Source organism: Apodemus sylvaticus, chromosome 15, assembly GCF_947179515.1.
Source record: "Apodemus sylvaticus chromosome 15, mApoSyl1.1, whole genome shotgun sequence".
Lineage (NCBI taxonomy): Eukaryota > Metazoa > Chordata > Mammalia > Rodentia > Muridae > Apodemus > Apodemus sylvaticus.
Genome location: NC_067486.1, coordinates 51,451,315 through 51,472,516, shown reverse-complemented (window position 1 = coordinate 51,472,516; position 21,202 = coordinate 51,451,315). Strand labels below are relative to the sequence as shown.

Below are 21,202 nucleotides of genomic sequence, written 5' to 3'. Positions count from 1 at the left end.
ATAGTAGTTTTGGTTGGCATTTGTGTTCTCTTAGAGTCTGCATGAGATCTGCCCAGGACCTTCTAGCCTTCATAGTCTCAGGTGAAAAGTCTGCTGTGATTCTGATAGGTCTTCCTTTATATGTTACTTGGCCTTTTTCTCTTACTGCCTTTAATATTCTTTCTTTGTTTAGAACATTTGGTGTTTTGATTATTATGTGACGGGAAGTATTTCTGTTCTGGTCCAGTCTGTTTGGAGTTCTGTAGGCTTCTTGTATATTCATGGGCATCTCTCTCTTTAGGTTAGGGAAGTTTTCTTCCATAATTTTATTGAAGATATTTGCTGGCCCTTTAAGTTGTAAATCTTCACTCTCATCTATGCCTATAATCCTTAGGTTTGGTCTTCTCATTGTGTCCTGGATTTCCTGGATATTTTGGGTTACAAGCTTTTTGCATTTTGCATTTTCTTTAACTGTTGAGTCCATGGTTTCTAAGGAATCTTCAGCATCTGAGATTCTTTCTTCTATTTCTTGTATTCTGTTGTTGATATTTGCATCTCTGTCCCCTGATTTCTTCCCAAGGCTTTCTATCTCCAAAGTTGTCTCCTTTTGAGTTTTCTTAGTTGTTTCTACTTCTGTTTTTAGATCCTGGATGGTTTTGCTTAGCTCCTTCACTTGCTTGTTTGTGCTTTCCTGTAATTCTTTAAGAGATTTTTGTGTTTTTTCTTTCATGAGCTCAGCCTGTTGACCAAAGTTCTCCTGTATTTCTTTAAGAGATTTTTGTGTTTCGTCTTTCATGACCTCAGCCTGTTGACCAAAGTTCTCCTGTATTTCTTTAAGTGTTTTTTGCAATTCCTCCTTGTTGGCTTTTGTATTCTCCTGGATTTCTTTCAATGATTTTTGTGTTTCCCTTGCAAGGGCTTCTAACTTTTGATCCATTTTCTCCTGAATGTCCTTCATGTGTTCCTGTACCAGCATCATGACCAGTGATTTTAAATCCAAATCTTGTTTTACTGGTGTGATGGGGTATCCAGGACTTGCTGGTAGAGGAGAATTTGGTTCAGATGTTGCCATATTGCCTTGATTTCTGTTAGTGATGTTCCTGCGTTTGCCTTTTGCCATCTAGCTCTCACTGGTGTTACTTGGTCTTGTCAGTGCTGGACTCACCAGTGCAAGCTGCCCCTTCCCAGTTGGCCTCTGGTGCACAGCTTACACTCTGCACTGCCTGTAGACAGGGTGCTGTTGTCCAGGCTGTTCAGATCCCGAAGCAGGCACCTGAAGGCTCCCTCTGGGGCCCGCAGGATTTATTGGAGCACACCGACTTCTCCCAGCTGGCCGCCCGGAAGCCCCCACTAGCCTCTTGAGGGACCTGGAGATGTGGCGGCCACCCAGGCTGATCTGAAGCGGAGAGAGTTGAGCTGGGGGCTTCTGCCTGAGGCCTTGCCCCAGATTGTGTCTGTGGACCAGGTGGAACCCGTGTGCACCCCCAGGGAGCTCCGAAGGTGAATGTTGCTGTGACCTCCCCTGTGCTCCGCTCACTCCGCTGGGCAGCCGATTTCCCCAACTGGGCTGGCGCACACTAGGTTAGCCTTGTCGCCCGGGCCCTGAGTCCAGGCAAACGCCTGGGAGGCCAAGGTCCGAGCAAAGTTCCCCTAGGGCTATGTCTGTTATTTGGGTCCGCCAGGTGACTCGGATGGCGGGCGTGCGCGTCCGCGCTCCCCGAAAGCACCGGGAGAGACTGTTGTGCTAATAACCTCCTGGGCGGGTTGACACACAGATGGCCCTCCAAGCCGCCCAGTTCTTGGGGTCAGTCCTGTGCCTTTTGGGGCCTAGACCCCCGTTTTGTTAGCCTCAGGCTACGCTTGTTAGCAGTCTCTGCCCTCCCGAGCACTCTGGCTCCTGTAGGCAAAATGGCAGCGCGTGCGCCGGCCGGGGCAAAAAGAAACTCCTGGCTGGGTTGGCGCCCCGATGGCCACTCGAACAGCCCAGGGCCTGGGTGCAGGCCAACGCCCGTCTGGCTCAGACCCCTGCGGTGTTGTGCCTAGGATTATGTTTGTGTACCTCAGTCTGACCGATCTCTGGAGCCCGGGATCAAGATGGAGGTGAGTCTCTCCTGACTGGCGGGAAGCCGAGTTCTGAAGTGGCTTCCGTGCAGCGAAAGGCTCCGCAGAACCGCAGTTGCTTGCCGCCCGGCTGGTCAGCGAAGGTCAGTGGTCGTGGGCGCAGGGCCTAACTGGACCCTGTGTCGCCTTGGTTCCACCGCTGATGGCCCTTCAGCTGGAGCAGCCACTGCTACAGCCGCCGCCACCGCCGCCGTCTCTCCAGTTCCTTAAGCTTGAATTCTTATAATAGAATCAGTCTTGCCAAAATATGAAGTTCCAATGGTCTTTTTTATTTTTACTCTTTTTCCTGGGTGGTCATTGATTTGTACAAGAGGTTAGTACACTCCATGAGTCAGATTGTATAGATACAGAGACTAGAAGAAAAAAAAATGAGTTCCATTTAAGGAATTACTATCCACTAGGAGAAACAATGTTTTAATAAGGGCTAAGCGGGCACTTTTTACTAATATTCTTTTCTACAGTGGCTCTGTGGTTTTGTTTTGCTTTAAACCATCATGATGTTAGAGATCTACATAAATACTCAAATCTGCTGGCTCCATTTTTTTCTTAACCAATTCAAGTCTGGCATTCCTTTCTGTATATCATGTTATTTTTGGTAAAATACCTTTGCTAACATGTTACCATGGTGTCATGAAAACTCATCTGCTGGCATGGGCCTTGAAAATTCCTTACAGAGATGTAAAATTAAAAATACCTTCACCAAACAACAGTGGGTTTCTCAACAGTTTCAATTTTTATTTTTGTTCATACTGAAGATCATCTTTGAAAGTAAAGTGTGCACAGCCTGCGGCCATGTCAGGCTGCTCATTCCCTAGTAAATATCAAACAGTGTGTCCTCTCCATCAGTCTCCAAGTACCAAGTATCTCGTGGACCAGTTAGCTACTCTTTTCAAGTTATTCCTGCCTTAGTGAGTTTGGTTAAGAAAAATGTTCAATCCACTGGAAAATGTATTCTTTCCCATTTTTCTGAAGAAATTTCAATAAGCTGAGTTTTACAACCTAAAATTCCTTTTGTCCAACAGTTGCTGTTTTCATCCTAGTATGTTTGCATTCACCTTCTGAAGTGACATTCTTAGCTCTTTTGAAGCAGGCATTATGTCAGTGTGTGTTTGTGGAGTGTTGCTGTCACTAGCTTTGTTCCTATAGTATACTCTTGACAGTATCTTCAGTAGTAACTTGGATAAAAAAGCCAAATGTGAATGTTTTATCAATTCCTATTTGGCCCTGACCTAGTGGAATATATCTCATAAGTAGTACCCAAAACAAGGTGTGAAAAGAGTTAAATTGATTAAACAAATATGATATGGACAAGTGTCAGATCAGCCTTTAGATTTTTAAAATTAATGTATTTATTTTTATCTTATGTACATTGGTGTTTTGCCTGCATGTATGTCTGTGAGAGGGAATTCGGTTCCCTGCAGCTGGAGTTACAGACGGTTGTGAGCTGCAACGTGGGTTCTGGGAACTGAACCCAGGTCCTCTGGAAGGGAGGTCAGTACTCTTAATCACTGGGCTATCTATCTTTTCAGTCCTAGCCTTTAGATTTTTAAAACTCTATTACATAAGCAAGGCGTGATAAGTGATTTACATGAAAAAGTATATGGGTGCCTTAATGGAGCCAGAGTGTTGGCTTTATGTCATAGTTTGACATGGTTACTTAATGTCGTTATGGAACTCAGTTGTAGAACTAGACAGTCATAGCACCAGTCAACTATGTCTATAGGGAGAAGTCCAGAATCAGATCCTTTTGGCGGAATATATGCTACTGAGATAATATCAATTTCATTGGAAATAACTATCTGCCAAGAGACCATTGACAGACCTGAAGATTGTCCCATGGAGGGAAGAATACTCTGGGTGAAACATGAAAGGCTGTCATGTGGTTGATAGAATTCTGGGAGGTAGACCTTGGATAGCTGCACAGAAGACAGAGTTAGTGGTGCATGACATAGTTAGGTTGCTTTCACATGAAGAGATGCATATCTGACCTTTCTCCATTGCTGCTTTATTTTTTTAAATTTTTTTATTTCATTCGATATATTTTTTATTTAGATTTCAAATGATTCTCCTTTTCTGGTCCCCCACTCCCCGAAAGTCACATAAGCCCCCTTCCCTCCCCCTATTCTCCCACCCACCCCTACCCACTTCCCTGTTCTGTTTTTGCCTTATACTGCTACACTGAGTCTTTCCAGAACCAGGGGCCACTCCTCCATTCTTCTTGTACCTCATTTGATGTGTGGATTATGTTTTGGGTGTTCTAGTTTTCCAGGCTAATATCCACTTATTAGTGAGTGCATACCATAATTGATCTTTTGAGACTGGGTTACCTCACTTAGTATGATATTCTCCAGCTCCATCCATTTGCCTAAAAATTTCATGAATTCATTGTTTCTAATGGCTGAGTAGTACTCCATTGTGTATATATACCACATTTTTTGCATCCATTCTTCTGTTGATGGATACCTGGGTTCTTTCCAGCTTCTGGCTATTATAAATAGGGCTGCTATGAACATAGTGGAGCATATATCCTTATTACATGCTGGGGAATCCTCTGGGTATATGCCCAGGAGTGGTATAGCAGGATCTTTCGGAAGTGACATGCCCAGTTTTCTGCCCATGATCTTCTAGCTTTCATGGTGTCTGGTGAGAAGTCTGGTGTGATTCTGATAGGTCTTCCTTTATATGTTACTTGGCCTTTTTCTCTTGCTGCCTTTAATATTCTTTCTTTGTTTAGTACATTTAGGGTTTTGATTATTATGTGACGAGAGGTATTTCTGCTCAGGTCCAGTCTGTTTGGAGTTCTGTATGCTTCTTGTATATTCATGGGCATCTCTCTCTTTAAGTTGGGAAAGTTTTCTTCCATAATTTTATTGAAGATATTTGCTGGCCCTTTCAGCTGTAAATCTTCACTCTCATCTATACCCATAATCCTTAGGTTTGGTCTTCTCATTGTGTCCTGGATTTCCTGGTTGTTCTGGGATACAAGCTTTTGGCATTTTGCATTTTCTTTGACTGTTGAGTCAATGGTTTCTATGGTATCTTCGGCATCTGAGATTCTTTCTTCCATCTCTTGTATTCTGTTGTTGATATTTGCATCTATGGCCCCTGATTTCTTCTCAAGGTTTTCTGTCTCCAAAGTTGTCTCCCTTTGTGATTTCTTAGTTGTTTCTACTTCTGATTTTAGATCCTGGATGGTTTTGCTTAGCTCCTTTACTTGCTTGTTTGGGTTTTCCTGTAATTCTTTAAGAGATTTTTGTGTTTCCTCTTTCATGATTTAAGGTGTTTGACTCACTTTCTCCTACATTTCTTTAAGTTTATTTTTGTGTTTCTTCTTTATTGGATTCTATCTCTTGAGCCTTATTCTCCTGATTTCTTTAAATGATTTTTGTGTTTCCATTATACGGGTTTCTAGCTTATTCATGTTCCCCTGCATTTCTTTAAGAGATTCATTTATGTCTTTTTGTGTTCTTCTAGCAGCATCATGAATAGTGACTTAAAATCCAAATCTTGTTTTTCTGGTGTGTTTGTATAATCAGGACTTGCTGATGTTGGAGAGTTTGGTTCAGACGCTGCCATATTGCCTAGGTTTCTGTTAGTAGCATTCCTGCATTTGCCCTTTGCCATCTTTATTTCTGTTATTTCTGGCGTTAGTTGGTCTTGTCTATGGCTGGTATTTGTGCCTCCTGTGAGACTATATGGCTATTTCTGCAACACTGGATGGCTGGGTTTCCCCTGTTACAGATTGCTGATGTGCTGTCCTCCTCTTGAGTGCCCTTGCAGCCCTAGTGTGCCTTGCCCCAGGTTGTCTGTGTGAACCAGGCAGTGCCCATTTGCTCCTTCAGTGAGTGCTAATGGTCTATGCTGCTGCGGGACCTTTTCCAAATGCTGGTCACTCTGCTGGGCAGCCTATCTCCCAACCGGGTTGGTGTACACAAGGCTAGCCTAGCTGCTGAGGCCCTGAGTCTGGGCAAAAGCCTGGCAGGCTAAGGCCTGAGCAAAGTTCCCCTCAGGCTATGACTATTAATTGGTTCTGTCAGGTGGTCAGGATGGTGGAGTGTGTGCGCTCCCTAAAAGTGCCAGGAGAGTCTGCTAGGTTAACAACCTACTGGCCGGGTTGGCACACAGATGGCCCACCGAGCAGCCCAGGGCCTGGGGTCAGTCCAAGGCCTGTCTGGCTTATGTTAGCCTCGGGCTATGACTCTTAGCTGACTTTGCCTGCTAGAACTCTCTGGCCTCCAGCAGTCAAAATGGCAGGAGCGTGCGCTGGGCCGGGTAAACAACCTCCTGGCCGGGTTTGCACAACGATGGTCCCCCCCCCCCCCCCCCCGAACAGCCCTGGGTGCAGGCCAACACCCGTCGGGCTTAGACCCCCGCGATGTTGGCCTTGGGTTATATTTGCCTATCTCAGTCTGTCTGATTTCTCTGGTGCCTGAGATCCAAGATGGCGGAGAGCCTCTCATAACTGACTGGCAGGAAGCAGAGTTCTGATGTAGCTTCTGTGTGGTGAAAGGCGCTGTAAATCTGCCACAGCTTGCAGCCCGGCTGGCCAGCGAAGGTCAGTGGTAGCGGGCACAAGGCCTGCCTGGACCCTGTCACCTTGGTTCCACTGCTGATAGACCAGCTTCTGCTGCTGCCCGAGTGTCTTCCATTGCTGCTTCATACAATGATACTCACAGAACTAAGTTGAGGGAGCCCTTACAGCTGATTTTGTGTTCAGCTCGCCTTTAAGGTGTGGGCAGAAGTAGCTAAATGTTAGAAAATCCCTGGGCACTAAGAGGGGAGGCCTGATGCAGGCAAGGGCTGAGAAACCAAGAGCTAGAGGGAATCCCTTCCCTCTCATTCTGTGGATGCATCCAATTCTTTTCCTTCAATATTTTATTATCAGGGTGTGTGTGTGTGTGTGTTGGGGGCATGTAGAGGAACTTTAATCTAGCAACATGGCTCCTCTGATCACATCTAAAGACCTTCTAGGTCTGGGTCTAGACCTTTAGAATGCAGACATGCCCTTAGTTCATGCCTTTAATCCCAAACAATTGAAGGACAGACAAAATGACAAATCAGAGAAAGATTTGACACCATGAGTCAGAGAATGAGAAGAAGCCAGATGATTGGTACAAACTGTCAGAGTTAGTCGGAGGCCTAATAGAGCAAATCAGTGAGAAGCCTAGAGGAGTTGGATTGAATCTGTCAGCTTGGGGAGACTTTGGGCCAAAAGAGCTGCTGTAAGTCAACCAGCCAGAGCTCAAGAAGAGCTAGAAAGTGTGAGCTTATTCAGCAGTAAGCCTCTGAGATGACATTTAAATCAGGTGAACAAAAGTTGTATTTACTGGGAGAAGCACATAAACGAAAGTATCAGGTCAATGGTAGCTTCCATTTCTGGAATGGAGATTTGAACAGTTTTTTTCAGTTATGAAGATGGGCAGATTTACTAAATTAAACTTTTAGAAATGCTTGAACAAAGTTTGTTTAAATTGTCACAAGAATTCTGAAGTTGCAGCTGTAAACTGGGATGCAGATTGTCTGGGGTCAGGTTATATCACTCAATTGTCAGTTTATTATTTTAAATTAAGCAGTAATGCAGAGTTGGCACCTCTAGTGCCACCTTTACTTCCTTCAAAAATACTTGAATAGCTTAATTCACATTCTTTAAAAAATGACTTCATTGTTTAAACAATATCCCTTTAATTTCATTTTGATTCAAAAATATTATTTGACCTAAGATGAATGGTCCAAACCAGATAAAGTATATGATTAGAACCTGATTTTTAAAAAGCACTGAAATGATAATTTCAGTATATGGTCACCGATAATTGTATGCCTTCAAGCCTTCTCTGAGTATAGTTGAGACTAATTTGAACTACACCGAGGTTATGATTTGAATGAGCAATATTCAGTGTAAAAGAAAATCAAGGGAACAAACTTATTATAACTTTACCTTAGATTTTAGAAGCGTTTCTTCTCTGTAGTCAATATTCTCTCAAATTGGACATTGAACTTAATAACAGCAACTACAAAGGCTGGGCCTGAGGACAAAATGCTCATTAAACCATTGCAAGAATACAGTGCAACAATACAGGATGCCATTTGGTTTGGCTATCTGGTTTTGTTTTGTTTGTTTGTTTGGGTTTTGTGCTCTACAGAGAACCCAGGTCCTTGGATATTCTAAGTGAGCATTCTGCCCCTGAGCCCTCCTAGCCAGTCTGTCTTAGTTAGGATTCCTATTGCTATGATAAAATGCTATGACCAAAAGCAAGCTTGGGGGCATTGGGATTATTTCATTTATACATCCTGGTAGCCATACATCACTGAGAAAAGTTAGGGCAAGAACTTAAAGAGGATAGAATTCTGGAGGCAGGAACTGATGCAGAAGCCATGAAGGAGTATTGCTTACTGGCTTGCTCTCCATGACTTACTCAGCTTACATTGGACAGCACCCAAGATTATTAGCCCAGGGGTGGCACCACCCACCGTGGGCTGGACCTTCCCATATCAGTCACTCATTAAGAAAATGCTAATAGGCCAGTCTGTAGCTCAGTCTTCTGGAGACATATTGTCACTGATGTTACCCCCTTTCGGATGACTACCTTGTGTCAAAGTGACAAAAAAAACCTAGCAAACACAGTCCAAGCATTTAGTTACTTTACAAACATTTGTTTTACAGGTTTTTCACATTATGTCAAGAAAAGTAATTCATTCTCAATCCACAATGTATTTCTTCTATAAAACAAACTTAGAGGGATTAGACAATAATAATAATGTACTGAGAATCAATATTATTTTAAATTCTTTAATGTATTAAAAATTTTACTTCCTGTAATAACCCTGTGAGATTGGTAACACTGTTGTTGCCCAACTACAGATGATGAAACAGAATTTCTGCTTCTGATTAGCTCAAACTTACATTACTGTAGAGGGTACAGCTTAGCCTGAACCCAGCCCTCTGTCGGATTTAGGGTTGGTGAAGATCCTTTCCCAATCTGTTGGTTGACGTTTTGTCCTTTTGACGGTGTCCTTTGCCTTACAGAAACTTTGTAGTTTTATGAGGTCCCATTTGTCAATTCTTGATCTTAGAGCATAAGCTATTGGTGTTCTATTCAGGAACTTTTCCCCTGTGCTCATGTGGGAAGAGATTTTAATGTCACTCTTGACTCATGATTTCCTGACTGCAAATTTTCCTCAAGGAAAATTACCATGTATGAAAAGGCAAGTGATGTTCTCATAGGTATGGTGACTGCTAATGCATCAGGTAGATGGAACTTACTCCGTGAATCTTTTTTAACAATCGCATATTTCTGGAATACGAAGTCCTACTGAAGACTATTCTCTTATTAATGCTCTCTAGAATGATAATCTGACTTGATGTTCTTTTTCTTCTTCCCAGAAAGTACCAATATACTACATCTTCTTTCAAAGGGAAACTTAAAACTGAAGTTAAAGAGGCAGAAGAAGCAGTAAAGTTGGGTATGTACATTTCTACAGCCAGATCATTAGGGTTCATCCACTTAGCAAATGCTAATCAACCACGTACTCTCAGGAAAACACTGCTCTAGGCATTGTGGGTACTGCCACTGTTGGGCAAGTACAGTTCCAGTCTCTGGAACTTAAAATGCATTGTATATCTCTGATTTAATTAAGATAGAATTTAGTACCCTTTTCACATTTACCTCCTCCACAAGTTCACACTTACCTTCCTCCACCGTGTGTGTGTGTGTGTGTGTGTGTGTGTGTGTGTGTGTTTTGGTCAATGAACAACTTGCAGGAGTCAGTTCTTCCCTTTTATGATGTAGGTTCTGGGGCTCCAAGTCAGGTCTAGCTTGGCAGCAGGTACAGCTTGCTAGTGTGCTAAACCATCTCACAGACCTCTAGTTTAGTATCTTAAGTGTGATCCCTGTACTAGACACAGTCACTGTTGCCGTGATAAAGCACAGAAAGCAACCTGGGGAGTAAAGCGTTTATCTTATTTACTTTCTGTATAACAATTCATCATTGAAAGCGGTGAGGGCAGAAACCTGGAGGCAGAAGCTGATGCGGCATCCATGACGGTACTTACTGGCTTGCTGCTTATGGCTTACTCAGACTGCTTCTTATAGAACCCAGGATGGCCAGCCCAGGGTGGTACCATCCCTCCCACACCAACCACAAACATAAAATTTATAAAATGCCCTGGAGGCATTTTCTCAATTGAGCTTTTCTCCTTCTTTCATAACTATAGCTTGTGCCAAGTTGACATAAAGCGAGCCAGCAGAATCCCCAGCATAGTAAGAATTGATGTGTTATCCAGAACCCTGGATGCCATGATGCTTTGTTAGCTCCTGTTAATGATGAACATTGCCTCCATTTGTGGAAGTACTTTCTTTCCATTTGAACTTGGCAGGCTAGCCAGCGAGCCTTCTGGAGCTGAGTGTCTCTACCTGTTAGTGGATGTATACACACACATGCAGCCTTGCCCAACTTTTTATGTTGGTGACTGGAATTTAAACTGAGCTCCTCATGTGGGCACTCTTACCCACAGCAGCAGCCTGCACCTGCCTCAAATAGAAGAGTTAAAATGAGTGATCCCTGGGAGGAACAGAGGGCGTTTAGATCGTGGTCTCTGTGCCATCCTCAGTGGTCATGGCTACAAGGATAGAAAGCATGGGCTTAGAAATGGCTTGGAAGGAATCTCTGTGCGACATGCGTAACTGTTGTGCTTCTGCTCCCAGCTGAATTCCTGTTTAAAGAGGCGCAAGCCAAAGTAAACCAGCCTGACAGAGTTGCGTTGTCTTCTGCCAAGGTATGATGTGCAGAAAGTCACCTTCAATGGCAAGCAGTGGCCCTTGCTCTCTCCCCCCTCCCCTGCACACAGTTGTCTCTGATCATAAACTTTCCAAGTTTTTAAATCCAGACAAGCTCAAAAGATATCGGCGGTTTTAGCACAGGTAAATAGATGGTGTGAGTGTAGAGAGAGGAAACGAAGTCGGGTGAGAAGGGGGGATTGAGGTGGACAAAGCTGAGTAAGATCTGGGATGGATTTGGAGCAGGGTGAAAGAGCTTTACAGCCATTTTCTTTTTTTTTTTTTTTAGTGAAAGGAAAGCACTACGACAAAAAGAGAAAATAATGAAAAGATAGCAGAAAAATATCTAGCCTATGAGGCACCCTCAAAAAAATCTATTCAAATTATAGCTCTCCATGGACCCAGATAAATGGGGAAAGCAAGAAGAGGGCTAATAAGCCATCCTTCTTCCCAGTGCTAGGAATCATAGACCATAATTATGAATATTAATCACAACACTTCCAGCTTACAAAGCTCTTTTCTTGTGAGTTGGTTCGCACAGTTCATAAACAATCTCTGTAATCCTTGTAATATGCCCACGAGTAAGGCACGTTTATAAAGAGCTATAATTATTAATTATAGCATACTGCAGCTAACTGAAAAAGAGCTGCAAGATATGCACTGCAAGTCTGCTCTCCCCCAAACCATGGCATAACGCTTGCACCGCAGCGCCGCTTTAAGCTGCATCAACCTGCTTGTGTGCAGGGATGAGCAGGAATGAGGAGAGGAAGTCGTCCTCTATGACCTCTGCTACAGATCAAATAAGTAAGGCTTTGCAGTGCTTTGGCCTTACAGCTCAGAGCCAGGGACCCAGGTCCAGTCTACAGGTCACACAGAAAGGACGAAGTCAGAGAGCGGTGTGAGGTACTGCCCTGGGCAAAGCAAAGTCATGCTTTCTCAAGATTCTTGTATTTTTGCTGTCATTTTAAAGAAATAAGTAAATCTATCTTATTTTTAATTTTTCTTTTGTAATTTAAACGTTTTATTTTGTTTCTAAGCTTATCAATGCCCCTTGCTTTCTGTATATGAGAGCTGAGAGAAACAGACTCACATAGCTCAGGGTCTAGCTGCTTTCTTTCTTTCTCTCTTTCTCTCTCTTTCTTTCTTTCTTTCTTCCTTCCTTTCTTTCTTTCTTTCTTTCTTTCTTTCTTTCTTTCTTTCTTTCTTTCTTTCTTTCTTTCTTTCTTTCTTTCATTAATGATTCCATTTGTTTACATCTCAAATGATACCCACTTCCCTGTTATTCCTCCACCAACCCCCATCACGCATCCACTCTCCACCTTCCCCTTTGCCTGTATGAGGGTGCTCCCCGACCTACCCACTCTCTCCCGCCCCACTGCTAGGGTCTAGTTTCTTGTCTCTGCCTTCGCTCTGTGCTGAGTGTTCTGTCAGGAAGGGTGAGCTGTCTTTGGCCAGCTTGCTTAGTATCTCTGAAATGTCCTCATTACTTTAATGCAGAGAAGACCAAAGAGTGGGATGACCTGAACTTTGACCTCTTATATGCTTTTAGGAAGTTTAATATGAATTTTTTTGCACTCTACCTCTCCCCTTTTAAAAGACAGTGGCATTCTATCAGTGACGAAGCCACCAAGAGTGCCACGATCAAGAGCTGTAAAGAGTCATATGTGATGGGTGAAGTGCTTTAAGTGCTTATTTAAAAAAATATTAGTATATGGTATATAAACTAATGAGCCTCAGTATAACATTTGTATACACACATAGAATATATTTTGATCACATTAATTCCATTACCCTCTTTTGTCCCCCTCTGAATCCCTATGATGTTTTTCTCTTCCCAAGTATTCCCTATAAAAGTCTATTATTATCTGTGAGGAAAGTAATGGAAACTTCCTCTTAAGCCTAATTAGAGGGAATGAGAACATACTAGAGATGAGGGGGATAAGTCAATGCATCAGATTAAAAGCAAGTCAGGCTTGGGGGCTGGCTTTAGAGCACACTGAAAAGAAAAAGCCCAAGGAACCTATAAATGGAACATTTAGGAAGGAAGTGTCAGTCCAGAATTTGATATGAAGGGGACATATTGAGAGGGTGATACTTACAAAACTTATTATTGAAATATACCTCAGTGACTGCAGAATTCAGGTTTCCTATTGCCTCAGACAAAAGTCAGAGTCTATATGCATTGAATAAGTCACTCAAGATTTCATGTAGTTTATCTCAAACCCCTTCTCTCTTATAGGAAGTAAAATAAAGGCAGAGAGGGCAACTTAGAATGTGCAAAAAGAGAATGGTAGATTTGGACTTAGGGGTATAGTCTGGAAACGCTGGAATGAAACCTATAACTGTGTGCCTGCTGAATTCCTACCATTCCAACTGCATTAGACATGATGAGCTGTCTCTGCTGCCCCAGAACCTTCTGATAACAGGGTATCAGCTCAGCTGGCATCAACTCAATGTCCTTATGTTTCCTCTCGCCTAAATATCCTTCTCCAGGATGTATTACAGAAAGCTCTGGAAGATGTGGAAACAAAGCATAAAAATCTTCACCAGAAACAGAGGTAAGATGTAGGGTTTTCTGTTGGTGAGGAATCCCATGCTTTGTCAAGTTATTTCCAAGTGGGAAGATTTTGTAGTAGTTATTATGACAATTTCTCCTTATTAGTGTGTGATATATTATGATAGTGATGTGATGTGATGAAGCTTTCCCAACCAAGACACACATTGTAAAACATGGATGATGTTCTTACTGATGTATACACTTGTGTCTGTATAATGTTGAAGACAAACCAGAAACCATCTCAGAATTCATCACTTTAAACTTCATGAAGATGTCTATATGAAGAGACCCAAGCAGGAGAGCATAGGATAGCCTCATTATTCCCTCTGTTATTTGTCCTCTACTCTAGAGCTTACAATTTAAAATAAGGATTAATGTTTGAGGGAATGTGTCACTTATATGTATTAAAAAAAAACATGGCAAGGCTATCTTACAAAACAGATGTTTATGTTTGTAAGTTTGACTTGTCCACCATCTCAGATGCTGAGTAAGTTAAATAAATGAAAAAAAATGTAAAATGTTATTAATACATTTTGCAAAGGTATTCAAATTTCATGGAAATTTCTATTGAAAACTAAGACTTCTACTAGGCTTCAGAAAGAAAAACTTTGTTGATAACTCATTTCTAGCCACAGTGGAATGTATTACAATTAACCTGTACTGGCAATAATGGCCTGAATGGATTTATAGGAGAATGCTAAATTTTAAATTAAAATTTAAAGTTGGCATATGAAGTAATAGTATCATGTTCATGAAAATTCTGAGTTGTTTCATTTTGTTTTTGAGAGAGTCTCACTATATAGTAATAGCTGGCCTAGATTAGATCAATGGATAGTCCACTCTGTGGACTAGGCTGGACGCAGACTCACTGTGACCCACTAGCCTCTGCTTCCTGAGTGATAGGATTAAAGATGTGTGTGGACCACCATGCCTGTGCTTGTAAATCTATAGACCACCAGAGTATCCCGTACCATAGAGTGATGGTCTCGTATCTTTTGATGCCCTGTTTTGTGAACCCTTGCACTGTCAGTATCCTAGTTTGTTGCAGAATTGGAATCTCATGGTTAAGTAAAGATTTTTGAGAAAGGCTTTGATTTATTACCTTAGGTGTATATGCATTTAGTATTATATAATGCTCATGTCAGTAACTCAACCTATGAGACCTGGGTAAAGATCCAATTTGTGGCCATTTTGGGCTGAGAAAAAGATTTTTATACCTCTTACCATTCCAAATTAATTCCTAAAAATCACCTCTCAGTTTTCACCATGTCCCATGTCTAGGTAGTCATTTTCCCCATGGTGAAGGTGAGAAACTGTTCAAGTACCTTGTGGTTGCCAGGTTACTGTGACTCTGAGCCAAGTTTGTGTCTCACATTCAGGTACTTTCTAAAGCTCCAGCAGCTTCCTTGAACCATGGCGATCTGTTTCACATTTTGTGTGCTTCTCTCTCTCTCTCTCTCTCTCTCTCTCTCTCTCTCTCTCTCTCTCTCTCTCTCTCTCTCTCTCTCTCTCTCTCCTCCCTCCCTTTCTCTCCCTCCTTCCCTTCTTCTCTCTCCCTCCCTCCCCCTCTCTCATTCCTCACCTCCCTCTCCCTCTTTCTCTTCCTCTCCTTCCCCCTTCCCTTTCTTCCCCCTACCCCTCTCTTTTTCTCTCACTTTCTCTCTTTTTAATATTTAATAGAAAAGAAAAAAGAAAAACAAAACCAAAAACTTCATGTAGAGGGAAACAACAACAAAACAGAACAAAGACCACAGTGCTTACCTGGCCTGTCCGTTGTCTATGTAAATTAACTTTATTACCTCTTATTTATATTTTTTGAATTTTGGCAAGTGTTAGAAAGCTAGAGAGAACATTTCTGTCATAATTTAATATTCATCAGTTATTTGGGAATTTGAGAACACATCACAAGTGGGAGACACATGCAGTGTCAGAAATGTTTCTTTTAAAAGCCTCATTACCATTTTTTCAATAATACTATTGTGATGACTATTCTTGCTTGTCAACTTGATTATATCTGGAATTAACTAAAACACAAGCAGCTGGGTACACCTGTAAGGGAATTGTTCTTAGTTAAATGATTTAAAGTGGGAAGACCCACTTATAATCCAGGTCTTTTGAGGTAGGAAGATTCTCCTTTAATCTGGACCATACCTTCTGCTGGCAGCCCATACAGAGGTCATAGAAGAAGGAAGGTTGGTTTCTTCTCCTGTTTGCTCTCACTCACTGGAAAGTGCATTCCTTTGCTGGCATTAGAACCTACTTCTTCAGGATTCTGATGTATATTGAAGACCAGCTGAGATATCCAGCCTTGTGGACTGAGCAACTACTGGATTCTTACCAGAAATGCTTTTAGGTCAACAGAAATATAAGGATGAATATTTTAGCAATCTAGAGTAAGCTTTTCAATTTGAAATGCAAACACCTACAGTTACTGAAACCTCTCCTGGAAGTTTGGAGACTGCTGAAAACCCATGGTATGAACTATTTTACAAAGTTAAGGAGACAAATGCATTTGATTACTCTGATCCACCAATTGTGAGAGGCAATGGATTTTGTGACTCTCTACATAAAACATTTGCCAATTTGTGGAAAAATAAGGAAAATAATAATGCTGGTCATTTGCTCCTAAGGATCTCTGGATAAATTGACAAAGGAAAAGAATGAGTTCTGTGATAAAAAAAATCAAGCACCTTCTCATATTTCAATATGATGTAGTATGATATGACTGTGAACTCAGTGGTAAAATTGACAACCTTCAGATGCATAAAAGCAGTCTAATGTTTTCTAAATGTGATCTGAAAGAGAATCTTCTCTCCATTAACTACAGAATTTATGTTATGGAAAATCAATGAGAAGTCTTCATTAAAAAGTTGGCTGAATTACAGCGAAAATTCAAATCCAAGCTTGAGGCGATTAATTGATAAAGAATGGCGTCCTCTAACTTGGGATGGTGATGTATGAGAGGAACCCTATTGAACCAGAGAACACTAAATCCTCAGTTTTTCAAGGATTTATTTCATCTAAGGAACTAGTCTCTCTACTCTCAGTAGGAGGTATATCCCATATCCCTGAAATACTGCCTTTATACCTTTGACAAAGGAAATTATTTCTTCATTGTCTTTTCAACTATCAGTAACTTTCTTCAAATGTCAGGCAAGACAATACTGATGTTCTTCAGGGCTCACCAATAGTTACCTCTAGACCTATAACCAGACTTAATGCTAAGGTTCCTGGAGAGGACATAGAAAATGCATAGGCTGCGAGGAGGTACACTATCCTACTGAAGAGCTTTGAGTGTAGCTTGGAACAAGAGAAGGGTCTTTAACAAGTCCAGAATGCTGTGCAGGCTGCCCTACCACTTGGGCCATGATCAGCAGACCTATTGGTACTTGAGATATAAGTGGCAGATAGGAATGATGTTCAGTGCCCTTGTCAAGAGGAGACCATTGGACACCATCTGCAGACATTGTTCTTCCTCTGAGAGACAGCTCTTGGCCTGCTATAGGGTCTGAAAGTTTGATGATAGTCCACAAAGTTACCACATGACCTGGATTGCCCATAATGTGCTGAGTAATCTGACCCACTAAGACATAAAGTAAGACATTCTGAGTATTAATCCATTATCAAATGGAAATGGTATATGTGTGATATGTCCAGAGCAGGTCACTGAAGGTACAAATAGGTTCCAAGAAGTTGTCTAAATACCTATGATTTTACTGCTGTTACAGTGCCATCTCCTCCCAAGCATGCACCTATAGCATTATACAGTGTGCCCTATGATCAGATGACTGAGGGAGAGAAGACTTGGGGCTCTTTTACTGATGGTTCTGCAGATGATGCAGACACCATTTGGAAGTGGACAGAGCAGCATTAAAGCCCTTTCTGGGACAACACTGAAAGACACTGGTGGAGGACAGTCTTTCCAGTGGGCAGATCTTTGGGCAGTACAAATAATCATACATTTCGTTTGAAAGGATAAATGGCCAGATGTGCAGTTGTTCACTGATCCATGCCAATGGATTAGCTGAATGGACAAGGACTTGAACAAAGCATGACTGGAAAATTGATGAGAATTTTATCTGGGGAAGAAGTATGTCAATAGATCTCTCCGAATGAGAGAAGGATGGGAAGATATTTGTGTTTCATCATTCCTTCTCTGCTGACATCACCTTTTGATGAGTAAATGCTCATCAAAAGGTGATGTCAGCAGAGGAGGAGTTTAGTAATCAAGTAGATGCAATAACCTGGTCTGTGGGCAGTCAAGCTCTTTCCATAGCCATCGCTGTAATTAACCAATGAGCCCATGAAAAAAGTAGCCATGGTAACAGAAATGGAACTTATGCATGGGTTTGACAACCTGGACTTCCACTTGAACAAGGCTGACCTGGCTACAGCTGTGGCTGAATGCCAGATCTGCCAACAGCAGAGACAAACACTGGTGCCTTTGAGTCAACAGGCTAAGAAAGAAATAACAGAGTTAAGAAAGGGTACTTGATTCAGATTACCAAGTGGATATTGGATTTCTTCTCCAGAATGGAGGTAATAAGGATTATGTCTGCTTATATTTGTTGAGGTCTGTCTTGTGACAGATATGGTCGATTTTGGAGAAGGTACCATGAGGTGCTAGGAAAAAGGTATATTCTTTTGCTTTAGGGTGAAATGTTCTATAAATATCAGTCAAATCCAATTGGTCCAAAGCTTCAATTAGTTTTACTGTGTCCCTGCTTAGTTTCTGTTTTCCTGATTGGTCCATTGAGGAGAGTGGAGTGTTGAAGTTACCCACAATTATTGTGTTAGGTGCAATGTGTGCTTTGAGCTTTAGTAAAGTTTCTTTTACGAATGAGGGTGCTCTTGCATTTGGCGCATAGATGTTCAGAATTGAAAGTTTTTCTTGGTGGATTTTTCCTTTGACCAGAAAGAAGTGTCCTTCCATGTCTCTTTTGATGACTTTAGGTTGAAAGTCAATTTTATCTGATATTAGAATGGCTACTCCAGCTCATTTCCTGAGACCATTGGCTTGTAAAATTGTCTTCCAGCCTTTTACTCTAAGGTAGTTTTTGTATTTGACACTGAGGTGTGTTTCCTGTATGCAGCAAAATGTAGGGTCCTATTTCCTTATCCAGTCTGTTAGTCTATGTCATTTTATTGGGGAATTGAGTCCATTGATGTTAAGAGATATTAAGGAGTAGTGGTTATTGCTTCCCATCATTTTTGATGTTAATTTTATATTTGAGTAGTTATCTTCTTTTGGTTTTGATGAAAGAAGGTTACTATCTAGAACACCAATAGTGTATGCTCTAAGATCAAAAATTGACAAATGGGACCTCATTAATTATAAAGTTTCTGTAAGGCAAAGGACACCATCAAAAGGACAAATCGGCAACCAACAGATTGGGAAAAGATCTTCACCAACCTTACATCAGATAGAGGGCTAATATCCAATATATATAAAGAATTCAAGAAGGTAGACCCCAGAAAACCAAATAACCCTATTAAAAAATGGGGTACAGAGCTAAACAAAGAATTTTCACCTGAAGAACTCTGGATGGCTGAGAAGCATCTTAAAAAATGCTCAACTTCATTAGTCATTAGGGAAATGCAAATCAAAACAACCCCGAGATTTCACCTTACATCAGTCAGAATGGCTAAGATTAAAAATTCAGGAGACAGCAGGTATTGGGGAGGATGTGGAGAAAGAGGAATACTCCTCCACTGCTGGTGGGGTTGCAAACTGGTACAACAACTCTGGAAATCAGTCTGGCAGTTCCTCAGAAAACTGGGCACATCACTTCTGGAGGATCCTGCTATACCACTCCTGGGCATATATCCAGAGGATTCCCCAGCATGTAATAAGGATACATGCTCCACTATGTTCATAGCAGCCCTATTTATAATAGCCAGAAGCTGGAAAGAACACAGGTATCCCTCAATGGAAGAATGGATGCAAAAAATGTGGTATATATACACAATGGAGTACTATTCAGCCATTAGAAACAATGAATTCATGAAATTCTTAGGCAAATGGATAGAGTTGGAGAACATCATACTAAGTGAAGTAACCTAGTCTCAAAAGATCAATCATGGTATGCACTCACTAATAAGTGGATATTAGGCTAGAAAATTGGAATACCCCAAACATAATCCACACATCAAATGAGGTACAAGAAGAACGGAGGAGTGGCCCCTGGTTCTGGAAAGACTCAGTATAGCAGTATAGGGCAAAACCAGAACAGGGAAGTGGGAAGGGGTGGATGGGAGAACAGGGGAGGGAAGGGGGCTTATGGGACTTTCAGGGAATGGGGGCGCCTGAAAAGGGGAAATCATTTGAAATGTAAATAAAAATATATCGAATTAAAAAAAGAGAGAAAAAAAGAAAAAACAAGGAAAAATTATGTCTGGAATTCAGGAGCATTTTAGGGTGTATCTTGATGTTTATATATTCTGTAATTAAAGTCAATAGGAAACTACAGCAACCAGATAGGATTATAAAGAATATAGATAGACCCATTAGGAATGAAGGTATGGGTCACTCCTTCAGGAAAAGAGCCAGGACTTGCTGAGGTACTCTATGAGGGTGGAGGAAATACAAAATGTGTAGTAGAGGATGGTAGTTATAAAATTTCAGATAAAGCCACATAACCACTTGCAGAAATGAGTATTATAATCAACATGGGTGTTCCTATCATATTTTATTAAGAATTTGTGCAGATATTTGTGTTTTCTTTCCCCAATTTCTTTATCATGTAATTTAACACCAATTAATGGAATATCAGTGGTTATCATATGTAAGTTGAGAGACTTAAAGAATGTCTTTCAACAGAGATGGCTACCTATTCTAAAAATTTATAGTGCTTTTGTGGCTATGCATAGAATACATCTATCATGTTCAACATAATTATGACACAGTTAAATATATAATGCATTTGTGATTGTAAGTGGGGTAGTTATATTATGATATATGTAATTACTACCTGTTTAATTCTTTTCATTTGGAAATTAGCATGATATAAGGAGATGTGATTGTGTGTTAAGTTGACAAGGAGTGGACTTGTGATGGTCACTCTTGCTTGTCAACTTGATTATATTTGAAATTAACTAGAATCTAAGAAGATGGGTATACCTGCAAGTGACTTTTTCTTAATTAAGTAATTTGAAGACTTTTAATCCAGATCTTTGGGGGCGGGAAAATTTGCCTTTAATCTGAGCCATACAGTCTGCTGGCAACCTATATAAAGGACACGGGAGAAGGAATCTTGCTCTTTGCCTGCTTGCTTTCTTTTCTTTTTTTTTTTTCTGGCAAATTCATTCCCTTGATGGCATTAGAGCCCACTTCTTTGGGATTCTAATGTATACCAGCTGAGCCTCTCAGTCTCAAGGACTGAACAACTATGGGATTTTTGGACCTTTTGGTGGTAGACACCCACTGGTGGATTAGCTGGATCACAGCCTGTAAGTCACTCTAACCATTCTCTGAAGTAACCATCTCTTACTTCAGAGAACCCTGACCCCTAGAACTGTTATACATATGTCAAACGAATGAACAGAGAGATCTTTCTGGTCCTTTTAGAGTTAAGTGATCAGACTTGTGTTTGCATGGATACCTGTGTATAACCTGTAACTTACATATACAGAATACTTGACTATATGTAGAGATCAGCTATACCCACCAGGTTTTTATAAAATATCTGGTATATAACAGGTTATTATATGATATTTATCTTTTGAATTTATTTATTAGATATTTTATAAATTTTATATTTTTCCTTAATTG

The 21,202-nt window shown here is 41.1% G+C and overlaps 1 protein-coding gene across 1 annotated transcript in view; it reads left to right on the top strand.

Annotated features, from left to right (window-relative positions):
- Positions 1-21,202, top strand: part of Morc1 (MORC family CW-type zinc finger 1) — a 208,985-nt gene that overhangs the window by 80,989 nt on the left and 106,794 nt on the right. Inside the window, exons 10-12 of the mRNA XM_052158339.1 lie at positions 9,482-9,561; positions 10,803-10,873; positions 13,368-13,432. Of these exons, the coding sequence (XP_052014299.1) occupies positions 9,482-9,561; positions 10,803-10,873; positions 13,368-13,432 (216 nt within the window). The remainder of the gene's footprint in view (positions 1-9,481; positions 9,562-10,802; positions 10,874-13,367; positions 13,433-21,202) is intronic.